Source organism: Cnephaeus nilssonii (genome assembly GCF_951640355.1).
Source record: "Cnephaeus nilssonii genome assembly, chromosome: 12".
NCBI classification, from domain to species: domain Eukaryota; kingdom Metazoa; phylum Chordata; class Mammalia; order Chiroptera; family Vespertilionidae; genus Cnephaeus; species Cnephaeus nilssonii.
In genome coordinates this window covers 27,586,923-27,601,250 of record NC_137083.1, presented here as the reverse complement: position 1 = coordinate 27,601,250, position 14,328 = coordinate 27,586,923, and the positions used below count along the sequence as shown (strand labels likewise).

Genomic DNA, 14,328 nt, shown 5'->3' with positions numbered 1-14,328 from the left:
ACATGTGGGCTGGTTAGGAGACAAATCACTGTCCACCTTTACGTCCCAACACTATACGATGACTGCACTACATACCAAATCAGAAGAGGTTCCATTCCCAAGCTCCGATTCATAAGAGCTTCCAAAGTAGAGCCGGTACATATTGAATTTGGACTCATCTGGAAGCATCTCAGACATCTCTAGAGAAACAAGAGACTGCTCTAAGCCACACTCTCCATCCCCAGCTGAATCGTCAGAGCCACTGCTGTGGTTAAGAAAAACCATTGAAGACAGACTTAGGTCACTGTCCGAACTGGAACTTCCATCCTAAAATACAAAAGGGCAACCAGTTGTAAAGATCTAAATAATACTAGTACAATTCAGAAATAAACAACACAATACTTTCTAACAGACCAGTATAAGGAAACTTGAGGAGGTATTTTTTCAAAAACTCTTATTCTCGAATGGTTTTGAAGACATAAAAATTAAACTATTAAAATAAAAAACACTAAGATGGAATTGTAGATAATGTGCCAACCACTCTCCCCCCTCCCCCCTCAACTCTGTAACAAACCTGGGAGTTAGACCTCTGATTTTATTTTTATGTTTCTTTCAATTCAAATTTTACTCTGAAATGATGACTCAACCATGTTATAGAAATCTTTACAGATAACATACCTTTCCTGATAATAAAAGGAGCAAAATAAAGAACTTCAGTGGCTTGCTGAAATTAATAACAAAACTTAGTATCTGATTTAGGAACATCAGGCTCTGCAAGAGTCTCCAATAAAATGTAGGGAAGAGGAGTACACAAGAAAACCCTTCCTAGAAAATGTATGCTAAAGCCCATAATGTAGCAGAGTTCAAATTACCTGCCATAAAAATCACTATCCTTAGAGAACAGGCTGATCTCAGGGCTGGGCACAGAAAGTACAAGACAAATGGAATGAGAGCACATATCAAAGGGACACAAAGCCATCCAAAAGCAGCTCCGATTGGCCAGATCTGGGATAGTTTGGGCTTCAAAATAAATATACTTTAATTAAAAAAACCCAAAAAACTAAAAACTCCAATATTTTTCTGTCTATATTACCTAATTCATGATATCCTATTTTAAATAATACCCTTCCACACACCAACACATTTCGCCAACAGTAAGGTAAGTAAAGAAAAACACTAAACTCTTCATAATTACAAACTCTCTGCAAAGCCAATATTCCAATGAGGGGACATCTGACTAAAGGTAAGTTTCTATCTAGCTTACCAAAGTTGCTAAAAAATAGGAATTTTTTAAGATTGAGATTTTGATATTGAGCTTCCTTATCACTCATAAAACACCTCAGTAACGATCGCCTCAGTCACTTACTGGGAGCCCGCAGGACGGCAGCCTCCCGTGCAAGGCCTCTAGCTGGGCGTTGTACAGCAAAGCCTTCAGATCGGCTCCCGTAAAGGAGTCAGTCACGGAGGCCACATGCTGCAGGTCCACGTCATCCGCCAGAGGCAGGGCGCCACTGAGAACGTGTAAAATTTCAAGACGTGACACCTGAAGGAGAAAAACTGATTTAACCAAAAAGACAAATTAAATATTGAACTCTGTATCTCACCATTTTTAATAAATTAACTTCACATATCTAGTAAGTGCACCACCAGTCTACTATCTGTCCTCCTTAGAACTTGTCCCTAACAGAAGGAACAAAGGGAGGAAAATGAACAAAAACATTCTTAACTATTCAGTGTAAATCATTCTTATTCAGACAGTGCTTATTTTCTAGACTTGGGCAAATGTGCTGAGACAGTGTTTCAAAAGGAAAGTTAAAATAATTTAAATAACTACATGTGACAGAGTTAGGTATTTTATACCTTTGATTAATTTTTTAGTTTATAAATTTGGGAACAAGAGTTGGAACAACACAGGACTAAGAACAGTTAAAAATCATATCTTTATGTACCCTGTCACATGCTTGATTCTGTATCAGAGGCTTTTGCTGGGATAATGAAACGTGTGATCTTTAAACACAGCGAATGTGGACATGCAATACTTGAGGTTTCCTTCCTTTTACCCCAACTGACGATCATACAGTTTTCAGGCTTGCATGGAGATGGCTGGGCCAAAGAGAAGCTTTGTATCTAATTAAGAATCTTTCCGTGCTTTGAGCAAACAGTGACTACGACCTCTGCCTAAAGCTGGTCTTCTGAGGACAACTGCCATTACCTGGCATAAGTAAAGTTCACAAGAAAAGAGCGTAGCGTTTGTTGGGTTTGGACTCTAAATATGAAATTGTCACCTGGTCAGGAGGAGGACAGTATACACATTTATCTAGTCGGCCAGGCCTAAGCAGGGCAGGGTCAATCAAGTCAGGGCGACTAGTAGCAGCCAACACATAAACACCTGGGGGGGGAAGAATAAAAATTTTTACTAAGTCCTGGTGAGATCTTTGTTATAATAAACTATTTTGGTATTTACTATTATTACCCTGTAAGCCTTCTACTCCATCCAGCTGAGTTAGCAACTGATTAACCACACGGTCTGTGACTCCTGTATTATCATGGCCTCGCCGAGGAGCAATGGATTCAAATTCATCGAAGAAAAGAATGCAGGGTTTTGCAGCCTGAGCTCTGGGAGAAACAAACAGTATTGAATAGTTTTGAATAGGGCTTCAGAGTTTGCAAGGTGATTTTATATACATACACACACACGTTATGTATTTATTTAAAGCCCACAACAAATCCTTGAAAAAGGCAAGGCCTATGTAATTTGCTAGTTCTCAGTAAACTGGGTCTTAGTGAGGTCAAAATTTTGCCTACGACGCAGGCCTCCTGGCCAAGAACTAAAACCAGAGTCTTATTCAATAAGTGAAATGCTTCTTTGATTCTTAATATAAGTAAACATTTTTATATGCCTACTAGAGGCCCGGTGCACGAAATTCGTGCACTTGGGGGGGAGCCCTCAGCCTGGCCTGTGTCCTCTCGCAGTCCGGGAGCCCTCGGGGAATGTCCGACTGCTGTCAGTGGGACATCCTTAGTGCTGCCGTGTAAGCGGGAGAGGCTCCCACCACTGCTGCGCTTGCCAGCCGTGAGCCCTGCTTCTGGCTGAGCAGTGCTCCCTGTGGGAGCACACTGAACACCAGGGGGCAGCTCCTGCATCGAGTGTCTGCCCCTGGGTGGTCAATGCTCATCATAGCGACCAGTCATTCTGCTGTTTGGTCAATTTGCGTATTAGCCTTTTATTATATAAGACTAGAGGCCTGGTGCATGAATTCACGGGTGGGGTCTCTCAGGGTGGCCTGTGGGGATCGAGCTGAAACCCACAGTCCAACGATGCCTGCCGCTCCCACTCATCCTGGCCCTGCTGTGCCTGCCGTGGGCTTGCACCGCTGCAGCAGCGCTCGCCAGCCGTGAGCCCTATGTCTGGCACCCGTCTCGAGAGTGGTAGGGGGGCTGGGATGCAACCAGCCCTCCAGGCAGGCGGTAGGATGCCCTTGCCGGCCAGGGATCCGGACCCGTCCTGCTGATGTTCGCGTCAGTTCTCAGGAGCCACCTGTCAGCCGCTTTTACATCATTTCTTCCTTGCGGAGTGTCTAGGGAGGGGAAGTGGCTGCGGTGCCCGAGGCCAACTTCCAGGAGGCCAGTGGCGCCGTTGGGATTAGCCGGTGGCACCGGTCCGTCAGTGCCTGGCCCGCACTCCGGAGATTGGACCTGTGGGACTACTGAGGGAGGGAGTGGCTGCCACCAGGCTGGTGGGCTGCTGGGATGGGTCGGTCAGCTGAGCGGTACTTCTGCTGTGGGAGCACACTGACCACCAGGGGCAGCTCCTGCATTGAGCATCTGCCCCCTGGTGGTCAGTGCCAGTCATATTGACTGGTCGATCGGTCACTTAGGCTTTTACATATATAGATTGGCCACCTTTATTTCTTTTGTGAAATGCCTATTCGTATCTTTTTGTCCATTTAAAATTTGGCAAACTCATTATTTTCATATTGTTTTGTAAGAACGCTGTATAAAATATATTTTGGTTATGTATATTACCTTTTTTTCTAATTTGAACTTTGACTTTTAATTTATTACTTGATTAATTTTGTTTTAATTAAAGAGAAGAGAATATAGATTCCAGTTCTGGTAAAAGGCTGGACTAGATGTCTGAAGAACTGCCCCTACTACAAAACACCTGTCATGCTGATTGAAAAAAACACACCCAACAAATATCTTATTAAATTAGCATGACAAGTAAAATAAATCTGAGGCCAACAACAGACTAGAATGATCTGCTCATGGAATGATTGCCAAAACATTCCTAGAAAACCAACTGGGTCTGATATTTGATTTGTGTAAAGATTTTGAAGTGACTAATTTTTCCCCTACAGTTATAGGACTATTCAGATTTTGTTTCTTCTTTCCTTGATTTTGGTCCATTATATTTTTGTCCATGTCACCCAAGTTTCAAAAGTGTTGGCATAAAGTTTGTAATATTATTTAATAATTTTCCCATTTACATTTTTGGTATATCATTAGTCATGTCCCTTTTTTATCACTAATATTTTTTTATTCATACTCGCTTTCTTCTTGATCAATCTTGTTAGCGATCTATCAATTGTACCAGGCTTTCAAAAAATATTTAGGTTTGTGAACTTTTCTACTAAATTGTTTTCTATTTCATTAATTTTTGCTCTTAAGTTTATTACTTCCTTTTATTTTTAGTATATGCCTACACTTTCCTAATTTCATGAGATGGATATCTACTGATCAACTTTAACCTCCCCCTCCCCTAAGAATTTAAGGCTATACATTATCCTTGAAATAAGTTGTGCAGCATCTGATAATTTTAATAAATAGAATTTTCATTATTTAATAGTGCCAAGTATTTTCCATTATGATCTCCTTTTTAACCAATGAGTTATTTAGAAGAGTTCTTTTTTTTATATCTAAATGTATGGAAGGGGATTATCCTTTTGTCATTTATTTTAATTGTGTTTTCAGAAAATAGTCTATGAGATACTGTTTCTTTGAAACTTACTGTAATTGCTATATATGGTCTGACACATGGCCAATTTTCGAATATGTTCTAGGTGTGCTTGAAAAGAATACATCTCCAGTTGTTGGGTACATGTTCTAAATATGCTTAGAGCAATCTTGTTGAATATGTTGTTTAAATCTTCTAAATTTTTTCTATTTTAAACCTCAATCTAACTAATTACAGAGACCTATGATAAAATATTCTCCTATGAAGATGGATTTGTCAATTTCTCCTTGCAATTCTGTCAATTTTTGTCTTAAATATTTTGAAGCTATATTGGATACAAACAATATCTGTACTGTCTTCCTGGTAAATTGACCTTTTTGTCAATATGGTGACTGTCTTTATCTATAACAATGCTTTCCTGGTAATGTTCCATTTCTAAAATTGGGTGGTGGATATACAAGAATTCATAGTTATTATTCTTCAAAATATATATGTACATTACATATATTCTCCTAATTGCTTACTTTATATAAAATTTTAGAAAAATGAAACAAAGTAGCTTTTTAATTTGAAAACTCCCTAGAATCTAATCACATTTAAATAATTACTTTGATTCTTAAATATTAGTTTTTTTTCATGTGTATCTATATATATAAAAGCCTAAGCGACCCTTCAACTGGTAGCTGTGAGGCGCACTGACCAACAGGGGACAGATGCTCAATGCACAGGCATGGAAACATGGAACAGATTGATGAATCTCAAAGGGAAGGGGAGAGGAGGGAGGGTGGAAAGAGATTAACCAAAGATCTTATATGCATACAAGAGGCCTGGTGCATGGATTTGTGCACCAATGGGGTTCCTCGGCCTGGCCTGTGGGGATTGGGCCGAAACTGGCAGTCCAACATCCCCTGAGGGATCCTGGATTGCAAGAGGGTGCAGGCCAAGCTGAGGGACCCCACTGGTGCACCAATCCGTGCACCGGGCCTCTAGTTTTTATATAAATGCAGTAACAGTTATACTCTTAATTAAGTTGGCCACACGGAATCTTAAATTAAAAAGATAAAGTACAGTGATTATGTGGTTCATATAAGGATTTAATTTGAGATTCCTTTGAATAACCACTTATGTATGATTCCACTTTCAGCATTTCAGGAATATTTCTTTTATCAACATAAAACCAAATAATTTCCCAAACTTAGCATTGAAAATGTTTTATATTTAAGTGGTATTTGGCAAAACAGAATCTTTTTTTTCTAGATTATTAATAATCCACATAAATCACAGCTTTCAAATATCAGTTCTTAAAAACACACACACACACAATTGAAGACCAGAAAGCATTGACTAATAAATAATAGAGTTACTTAAAAAACACTCAGAGAACCAACCTAGTAAAAATATCCCGAACAGCTTGCTCACTTGCTCCAATATATTTGCTGAGTAACTCTGGCCCCTATTAGATAAAGTAAAATTAAATTAGAATTAAGATAAAATTGTTTAAAAACTATAATTTTTGTTTATGACTACGTCTAAATGCAGTCATGGAAAATTTTTAATATGATTATATGTCTCTTACACTCATTTAAAAATTATGTGTCTGGAATAAATATCATACCACAAGTTGTACACTTGGTGTTTCCTCTGCCTAGACATTTGTCCCCAGATAGTCTCATGGCCCATTCATTGCTTCATTTCATTTAGATCTATGACAAAATGCCACATTCTCAGAAAAGCCTTACCCAACAAACCCCATCTTTGACCCAGTCTAGTGACTGCACCTCTTTATCCTGCTTGTCTTCCCAAATAGCATCTACCACCACCTGGCAGTATATTATATATTGAATGTGTCTGTTTATTGTCTTTCACCATTAACAGAATGTAAACTCCAAAAAGGCAGTTTTATTCGGCACTGAATCCCCAGTGCCAAAACAATGCCTGCCACATAGTACTGAATAGTTATTTATTTAGTAAAGTAATTAATGGTTTACAAGGGGAAAATGTTCTATTTCAAATCTTTGGAGACTCCAAAAAATATGTAATGAGATAAATTATTTTAATCGGCATCTTGAATTACTGAGACCAGTTTATTTGTACACAAGTTGGAGACTATATCTCCAAAACAAACTTTACTACGTATAACAAAATCAATAATGAGGCCCTGGCCGGTGTGGCTCAGTTGGTTGAACATCATCCTGTGCACCGAGGGGTCTCTTGTTCAATTTCCAGTCATGCCCAGGTTGTGGGTTCGTTCAACGGGAGGCAACTGATTGATGTTTCTCTCTCTTTCTCTCTCTCCCTCCCTTCCTCTCTCTAGAACAGTGGTTCTCAACCTTTCTAATGCCGCGACCCATTAATACAGTTCCTCATGTTGTGGTGACCCCCAACCATAAAATTATTTTCGTTGCTACTTCATAACTGTAATTTTGCTACTATTATGAATCGTAATGTAAATATCTGTGTTTTCCGATGGTCTTAGGCTCTACAGCAGTGGTTCTCTTCTCAATCTGTGGGTCGCAACCCACAGGTTGAGAACCGCTAGCAGGGTCGCCTAAGACCCTGTAGAGCCTAAGACCATCGGAAAACACAGATATTTACATTACGATTCATAATAGTAGCAAAATTACAGTTATGAAGTAGCAACGAAAATAATTTTATGGTTGGGGGTCACCACAACATGAGGAACTGTATTAATGGGTCGCGGCATGAGGAAGGTTGAGAACCACTGCTCTAAAACGTCTTTAACAACAACAACCAAACAACGAGGACAGTCTTTTAAATTGGGATCTTTAAGAAAAACACACACACACCTGAATAGGCCCTAAAGTAAACTCCAGTGAAAGATCATTACCTTGAAAAGACCAAACACTAATCAGGATATGTGACAAAAATAAGGAACATCTAGCTCGGCCGGTGTGGCTCAGTGGTTGAGTGTCAACCCATAAACTGGGAGGTCATGGCTCAATTCCTGGTCAGGGCACATGCTCAGGTTGTGGGCTAGATCCCCAGTAGGGGGTATGCAGGAGGCAGCAGATCAATGATTCTCTCTCATCATTGATGCATCTCTCTCTCTCTCTACCCCCCCGCCCCCGCTCCCTTCCTCTCTCTGAAATCAATAAAAACATATAAAATTTAAAAAGAACATCTAATATGAAGCTATCTAGATACCTATTAATGTACTAGTATTTAATTAGATTTCCTTAATATAATCAGAACTACAGAGAATGGAACAAGAAATAACTAAGATAAATAGTAGAAACAAGGCAACAAATTTGCGTCAGGAAAGGCCTGTCTTTGTGCCTCATAGGATTGACTCTGGTCCACCCAGAGAATTAGCTCTCTACTGAAACCTTTCCATAGAGAACTCACCCCAAATTGTGTTTTGAAGATCTACTAACGGCGTAAGATGTCCTCCCTAAATTCTAAAATTCAACAATATTCATAAGCTTCACTCTTGAAAATTATGTTTTTTAAAACTAGTGAAACTACATTCCAGTGACAAGGAAAAGATAAACAAGGTCAGTTATTCCAGAATCCAGAAAAAAAGATAGGAAAATTTAAACGTTACAGTGTTTCTCCATTAATTCCAGAGTACCCATGTAACCAGCTCACACAAAAATCATGTGATAAAAGAAAGGTAGGCATAAGTCAATTGCAAGTTACTAAACTGGCTTTCAGTTTATAAATCAATTTTGAATAAGGTTAAAATATATGATTCCTTTGCCTGAAACCTAATCACTCTTGATAAAACTAATACTGCTGGTTGCTGTACAACTAAGATATCAGAACCCAGACTAGTGGACTATGAGACATGCTGGCATGTCCCTTCATTACCACACTCACCTTGTATCTGAAAAAACTCAGAACTAGTGTGACACAAGTGAAGATGAAATAGCCATCAGTAAGAGAACCACCAAGCCAGCTTCCTGCCTCAGTGTGGTCTCCAGTCCTAGTATTTTAGGCTTTCTTCTCCCTTCAAATATAGTGTGCTCTTTGATTTATGTATAATTCCATTTATAAAGCATGAAGATTTGCCTTAAGCAAGAGCATAAGCCCTACAAAAGAGAGGTGGCTCATTATTCAATTTGCTCACAGCTTTAATAAATGGATCACCGCTCCTACTAGCTTTCCAAATATCAGACTAACCCACAATCAACAAAAATAATGGTGCTCTGGCTGGTGTAGCTCAGTTGGTTGGAGCATCGTCTCGTACACAAAGATGGCGGGTTCAATTCTCCGTCAGGGCACACACCCAGATTGTGGGTTTGGTCCCCAGTTGGGGCACATGCAACTGATAGATGATTCTCTCTCACACTGGTATTTCTCTCCCTCTCCCTCTTGCTACCTGCCCCTTCCATTCTCCAAAAATCAATTAAAAAAAAGAACATAAATGGTGGTGACGAGAATGTGGAGAAAGAAGCACCCTCATACATACTGGTGAGAACGTACAATGGTGGAATCACTGTGAAATACAGTTTGGCGGTTCCTCAGAAAGTTACACATAGAATTAAAATATCACCCAGCAATTACACTCCAAGGTATATAGATTCAAGAGAAATAAAAGCATGTCCACACAGAAATTTGAACATCATTTATAGCAGTATGATTCATAATAGACAAAAGATGGAAACAACCCAACCATCCAGTGATGAACAGATATAACTGTGGCATATCCATACAATGGAATATTATTCAGGCATAAAAAGGACTAGAGTACATGCTACAACTTGGATGACCCTTGAAAACATTTTGCTAAGTGAAAGAAGCCAGACACAACAGGTGGGACACAGTTCATGATTCCTTTTATATGACATGCCCAGAATAGGCAAATCCATGAGACAGAAAGCAGATTACTGGCTGCCAGGGAAAGGAGGGAATAGGGAATGGGATGGAAAAGTTGTGAAAGTGGAGAGCATTGTGACTGCATTATATGCCACTAAATTATACACTTTAAAATAGTTAATTACACATTACCTAAATTTTACCTCAATAAAAAGGAAAGACAAATGCAAAACATACCTTGACACTAATAAAATTCATTCCACTCTCTCGTGCAATTACCCCAGCTAGTAAGGTTTTGCCTGTTCCAGGAGGGCCATACAACAGTACTCCTGTTCTCTGTCGTATGGGCAAGTTTGCAAATAATTCTGGGTACTGAAAAAGACAAAAATATGACAGCTTAGATCTAACCAATGACTAAGCAGCAGCCAAAGATCAATGTATACAGTAAGTATTCAGATGGGGATAATTGCCACCTTTATTAACAGAACAATGATAGAAAATAAAATCACTACTCAAAATAATAAACTCCTTAGATTTTTTCCTCAATTAGATTGTGGAACACATTCTACACAAAGTGCATGTAGCTGTATAGAATTTCTTTCCATTTTTTTCTGTGTGTGTTTTTTTTTAATACTATAAAAGTACTACAGCTCTAGCCAGTTTTGCTCAGTGGATAGAGCGTCAGCCCTGGGACCAAAGGGTCCCCGGTTCAATTCCGGTCAAGGGCACATACCCAGGTTGCGGGCTCGATCTCCAGTGGGGGGCGTGCAGGAGGCAGCCAATCAATGGTTCTCTCTCATCATTGATGTTTCTCTCTCTCCCTCTCCCTTCCTCTCTGAAATATATATATATATATATATATATATATATATATATATATATATATATATATATATTTTTTTTTTTTTTTTTTAAGTATTTAATGTAAATACCACCCCGCTTTCTTTCTTTTTTTTTCTTTTAAAAGTATATATTTATTGATTTCCGAGAGGAAGGGAGAGGGAGAGACAAACATCAATGATGAGAGAGAACCATTGATCGGCCGCCTCCTGCACGCCCCCCACTGGGGACTGAGCCGGCAACCCAGGCATGTGCCCCTGACCGGAATTGAACCCGGGGCCCTTCAGTCCACAGGCCGACGCTGTATCCACTGAGCCAAACAGGCCAGGGCCCCGCTTTCTTTATAACCTTCTCATGGGCAAGGAGTACATGTAATACTTAAAAAGTCTGTAGCGTACCAAAAAACAGTGCTGGACATTTCTTTGGTAACTAAGAAAATACTTGTTGAATCAAACTGAGAATGGGCAGGCCAACACATAAAGCCAAAGCCAGTGACTCAGTGGATCTCTGGGAGTTAAGTACTTGATTTTTTTAAAGTACCTTTGCTGGTAACTGAATAGTATCCATAAGGATCTGCCGAACTTCATGTAATCCACCAATCTTATCCCAGCCCAGGTCCTGAGGTTTATGCAGGTTGACGTTTCGCAGAGATGCAGGAATAAATCCTTGGAGAGCCTTTTGGAAGTCCAGTGTTGTTAAAAGCAATTCTGTTTAAAAATAAACAAAACTTCTTTTGGTAGTCATATCCATGTACGAATTTTCAAAATATGCCATCTACTTAGCTGACAATGCCAATCTTCTACTCAAATAACTACATATTTGAATACTAAAATGGAATATATTTAATTCGTGCCTTACTACAATTACACTTCTCCACCACAGAATGAAAATTCTAAATTTTGGTTTTAGTGGTAAAACATACCTTCCCTGGTGGATATACTCTGATGAGAGAGATGAGAATGTATGGCTCGATCCACAAGCACTGTAAAATCTCTGGCCACAAACCCTTCAGTTTCTTTAGCTATACGTTGCAGGTCAAGGTCAGTGAACTTGTTTATATCACAGTCTAGTTTATTTTTTATTACATTATGCAGAATTTCACATCTTTGTTCCTAAAGAAAAAACACAAAACTCAAATTTCTAATTTTTGTTCAGCTGTAAATTTTAGTACATATACTTTGAGAACTATCAGGCTGGCGTAATCTACCATGACAGAAAGCAGATTGGTGACTGTCTACAGATGGAGTGGGGGAGGGATGGACTGCAAAAGGGCACCAGGAAACTTCCGGGAGTGATGGAAATGTCTGCTACCCTAATTGTGGTGATGGTGCCATGGTATATACACATGTTAAAAGCGATCCAATTTTCCCTGGCCCATGTTTCTAAGTGGTTAGAGCATTGCCCCATGCACCGAAGGGTCTTGGGTTTGATTCCCAGTCAAGAGCATGTATCTGGATTACAGGTTCGATCCCTGACCCTGGCCAGGGTTCATGCAGGGGGCAACCAATAGATGTGTCTTTCTCACATCCATATTTCTCTCTCCCTCTCTCCCATTCTAAAAATCAATGGGAAAAATACTCAGGTGAGGATTAACGACAACCAAAGAAAGTGAGCAAATTGTACATTTTAAATAATGAGTTTGTCTTCTTCAATTATACCTCAGTAAGTTATAAAAAAACATTGATAAATAATTGCCATTTCTTGCTTCACTCAGAAAAGCCTTTTTTAGTAAAATCTGGTTCCTTTCAGAGTGTTTCTTTTTTTGTTCCTATAAAACTTATTTTTAAAAACATGTTCAATGGCCAAAACCACTATCATTTTGTTATACTTAATAATAGGTATAATACTTTTATTCTTTTTAAAGATATTTATTGGTTTTAGAGAGAGGAAGGGAGAGGGAAGAGAGATAGAAAAACATCAATGTGAGAGAGAAACATTGATCAACTGCCTCCCATACCCACCCCAATCCATACCTCGACCAGGGATGGAACCCAAAACCTGGGCAGGTGCCCTGACTGGAAATTGAACCGGCAACCTTTTGGTGCATGGGGCAATGCTCCAACCAACTGATCCAGGTCAATACTTTTATTCTTCAATAACAGTTAGCACAGGGGTGTTGAGCATTTAGGGTAGATGGTAGGTAAGAATTTTAAAAAGTTAAAATGTGCTTGCCAGTCCCAGATGAGCTATCACCATGTAAACCATCATGAACTTGAGTCCCCAAAGGGGATGATGTGCCTTATGTGCTTGTGAAATTGTGATTTATAATCTACACTAATAAAAGAGAAACATGCAAATTGACCATCACTCCACTACACCCACCAGCCAATCAGGAGGGAATATGCAAATTAGAAGGACAAAGATGGCAGCCGCCCAGCTGCTCTAGGCGCAGAGTGGCTGGGTGGGGCAGGATGCCTACTATGAGTGGGAGGGCGGGGGGGCGGGGGGAACAAAGGGATCTACAGGAGCGGGGTGCTGCAGCCAAGATGAACACTGCAAACTCCGGAGTGTGCAGCGAAGACGAAGATGGCAGACTCTGGCGGCAGACTCTGGCCGGAGCGAAGACCTGGGTCCCAGGTGCCAGAGGAAAACTGGGAAGGAAGGCCTATTGCATGAATCTCTTCATGCAGTGGGCCTCTAGTATGAAATATACATTTGGTCTTTGTCCCCATTTCTGGCACCAATTTCCTAAAACCCTTAGAATTTCCTAAGTGATGAGAGTGATAAAAGTGTTCTGATATTCACAACAAACCCCTTTCAATCACATCTGAGTTTATGTTAATGAGATGACTTTTGGAAAGCACCTAAGGAAGGGGGCTGGTTGCCAGGGGAACCAACCATAATTAGAGAGTTGAAACCTCCCGACTTCCCAGGAGGGGAGTGGGGCTGGAGGCTGAATCAACTGCCCATGGTTAATGACTTAATCAATCATGCCAATATAATGAAGCCTCCATAAAAATCCAAAGGAGGGTGTTCAGAGAGCTTCTAACTTGATGAACCAGACACTTCTGTGTGCCAAAGTGCTGGGCCCCAACCTCCATGGGACAGAAACTCTTTTGTGAGGACAGGACCTCACCCTATGTATCTTTTCATCTAGGTGTCGATTCGTATCCTTCAACATCCTCTGTAATAAACCAGTAGTCTAGTGAGTAAACTAGTATCCTAAATTGTGTGAGCTGATCTAGCAAATCAATCGAACCCAAGGAGGGGGCTGTGGGAATCTCGGATTTATCCAAGCAGAAGTGCAGGTCTGGCCCTAACTGGTTTGGCTCAGTGGACAGAGCGTCGGCCTGCGGACTGAGGGGTCCCAGGTTCAATTCCGGTCATGGGCATGTGCCTTGGTTGCGGGCACATCCCCAGTGGGAGGTGTGCAGGAGGCAGCTGATCGATGTTTCTCTCTCATCGATGTTTCTAACTCTCTATCCCTCTCCCTTCCTCTCTGTAAAAAATCAATAATATATATTAAAAAAAAAAAAAAGAAGAAGTAGTGCAGGGTATGAGTATTTAGGGTAGATGCTAGGACTTGAAATTGGACCTGGACTTAAAATCAGCATCTGAAGTGGAGGCCTGTCTTGTGAGACTGAGCCCTTAACCTGTGGGATCTGACTGTATCTCCAGGTAGATAGTGTCAGAATTGAGTTGAATTGTAGAACTCCCAGCTGGTGTCCAAGAATTTGCTTAGTGGTGTGAGGAAAAGAACCACACATTGGAACTGGATGCTGAAATCAGTGAATACAAAATATCAGTGCTGTTAAAAAAACACACACAAAAAA

The 14,328-nt window shown here is 40.2% G+C and overlaps 1 protein-coding gene across 2 annotated transcripts in view; it reads right to left on the bottom strand.

Annotated features, from left to right (window-relative positions):
• The window catches only part of PEX1 (peroxisomal biogenesis factor 1), a 77,977-nt gene that overhangs the window by 14,013 nt on the left and 49,636 nt on the right, over window positions 1–14,328 (bottom strand). For both annotated transcript variants that reach the window (XM_079786293.1, XM_079786292.1), the window contains 8 exons: window positions 11,478–11,667; window positions 11,096–11,262; window positions 9,953–10,087; window positions 6,325–6,389; window positions 2,453–2,595; window positions 2,265–2,368; window positions 1,346–1,522; window positions 76–306 (listed from right to left, as the gene is read on the bottom strand). In XM_079786293.1, the coding sequence (XP_079642419.1) occupies window positions 76–306; window positions 1,346–1,522; window positions 2,265–2,368; window positions 2,453–2,595; window positions 6,325–6,389; window positions 9,953–10,087; window positions 11,096–11,262; window positions 11,478–11,667 (1,212 nt within the window). The remainder of the gene's footprint in view (window positions 1–75; window positions 307–1,345; window positions 1,523–2,264; window positions 2,369–2,452; window positions 2,596–6,324; window positions 6,390–9,952; window positions 10,088–11,095; window positions 11,263–11,477; window positions 11,668–14,328) is intronic.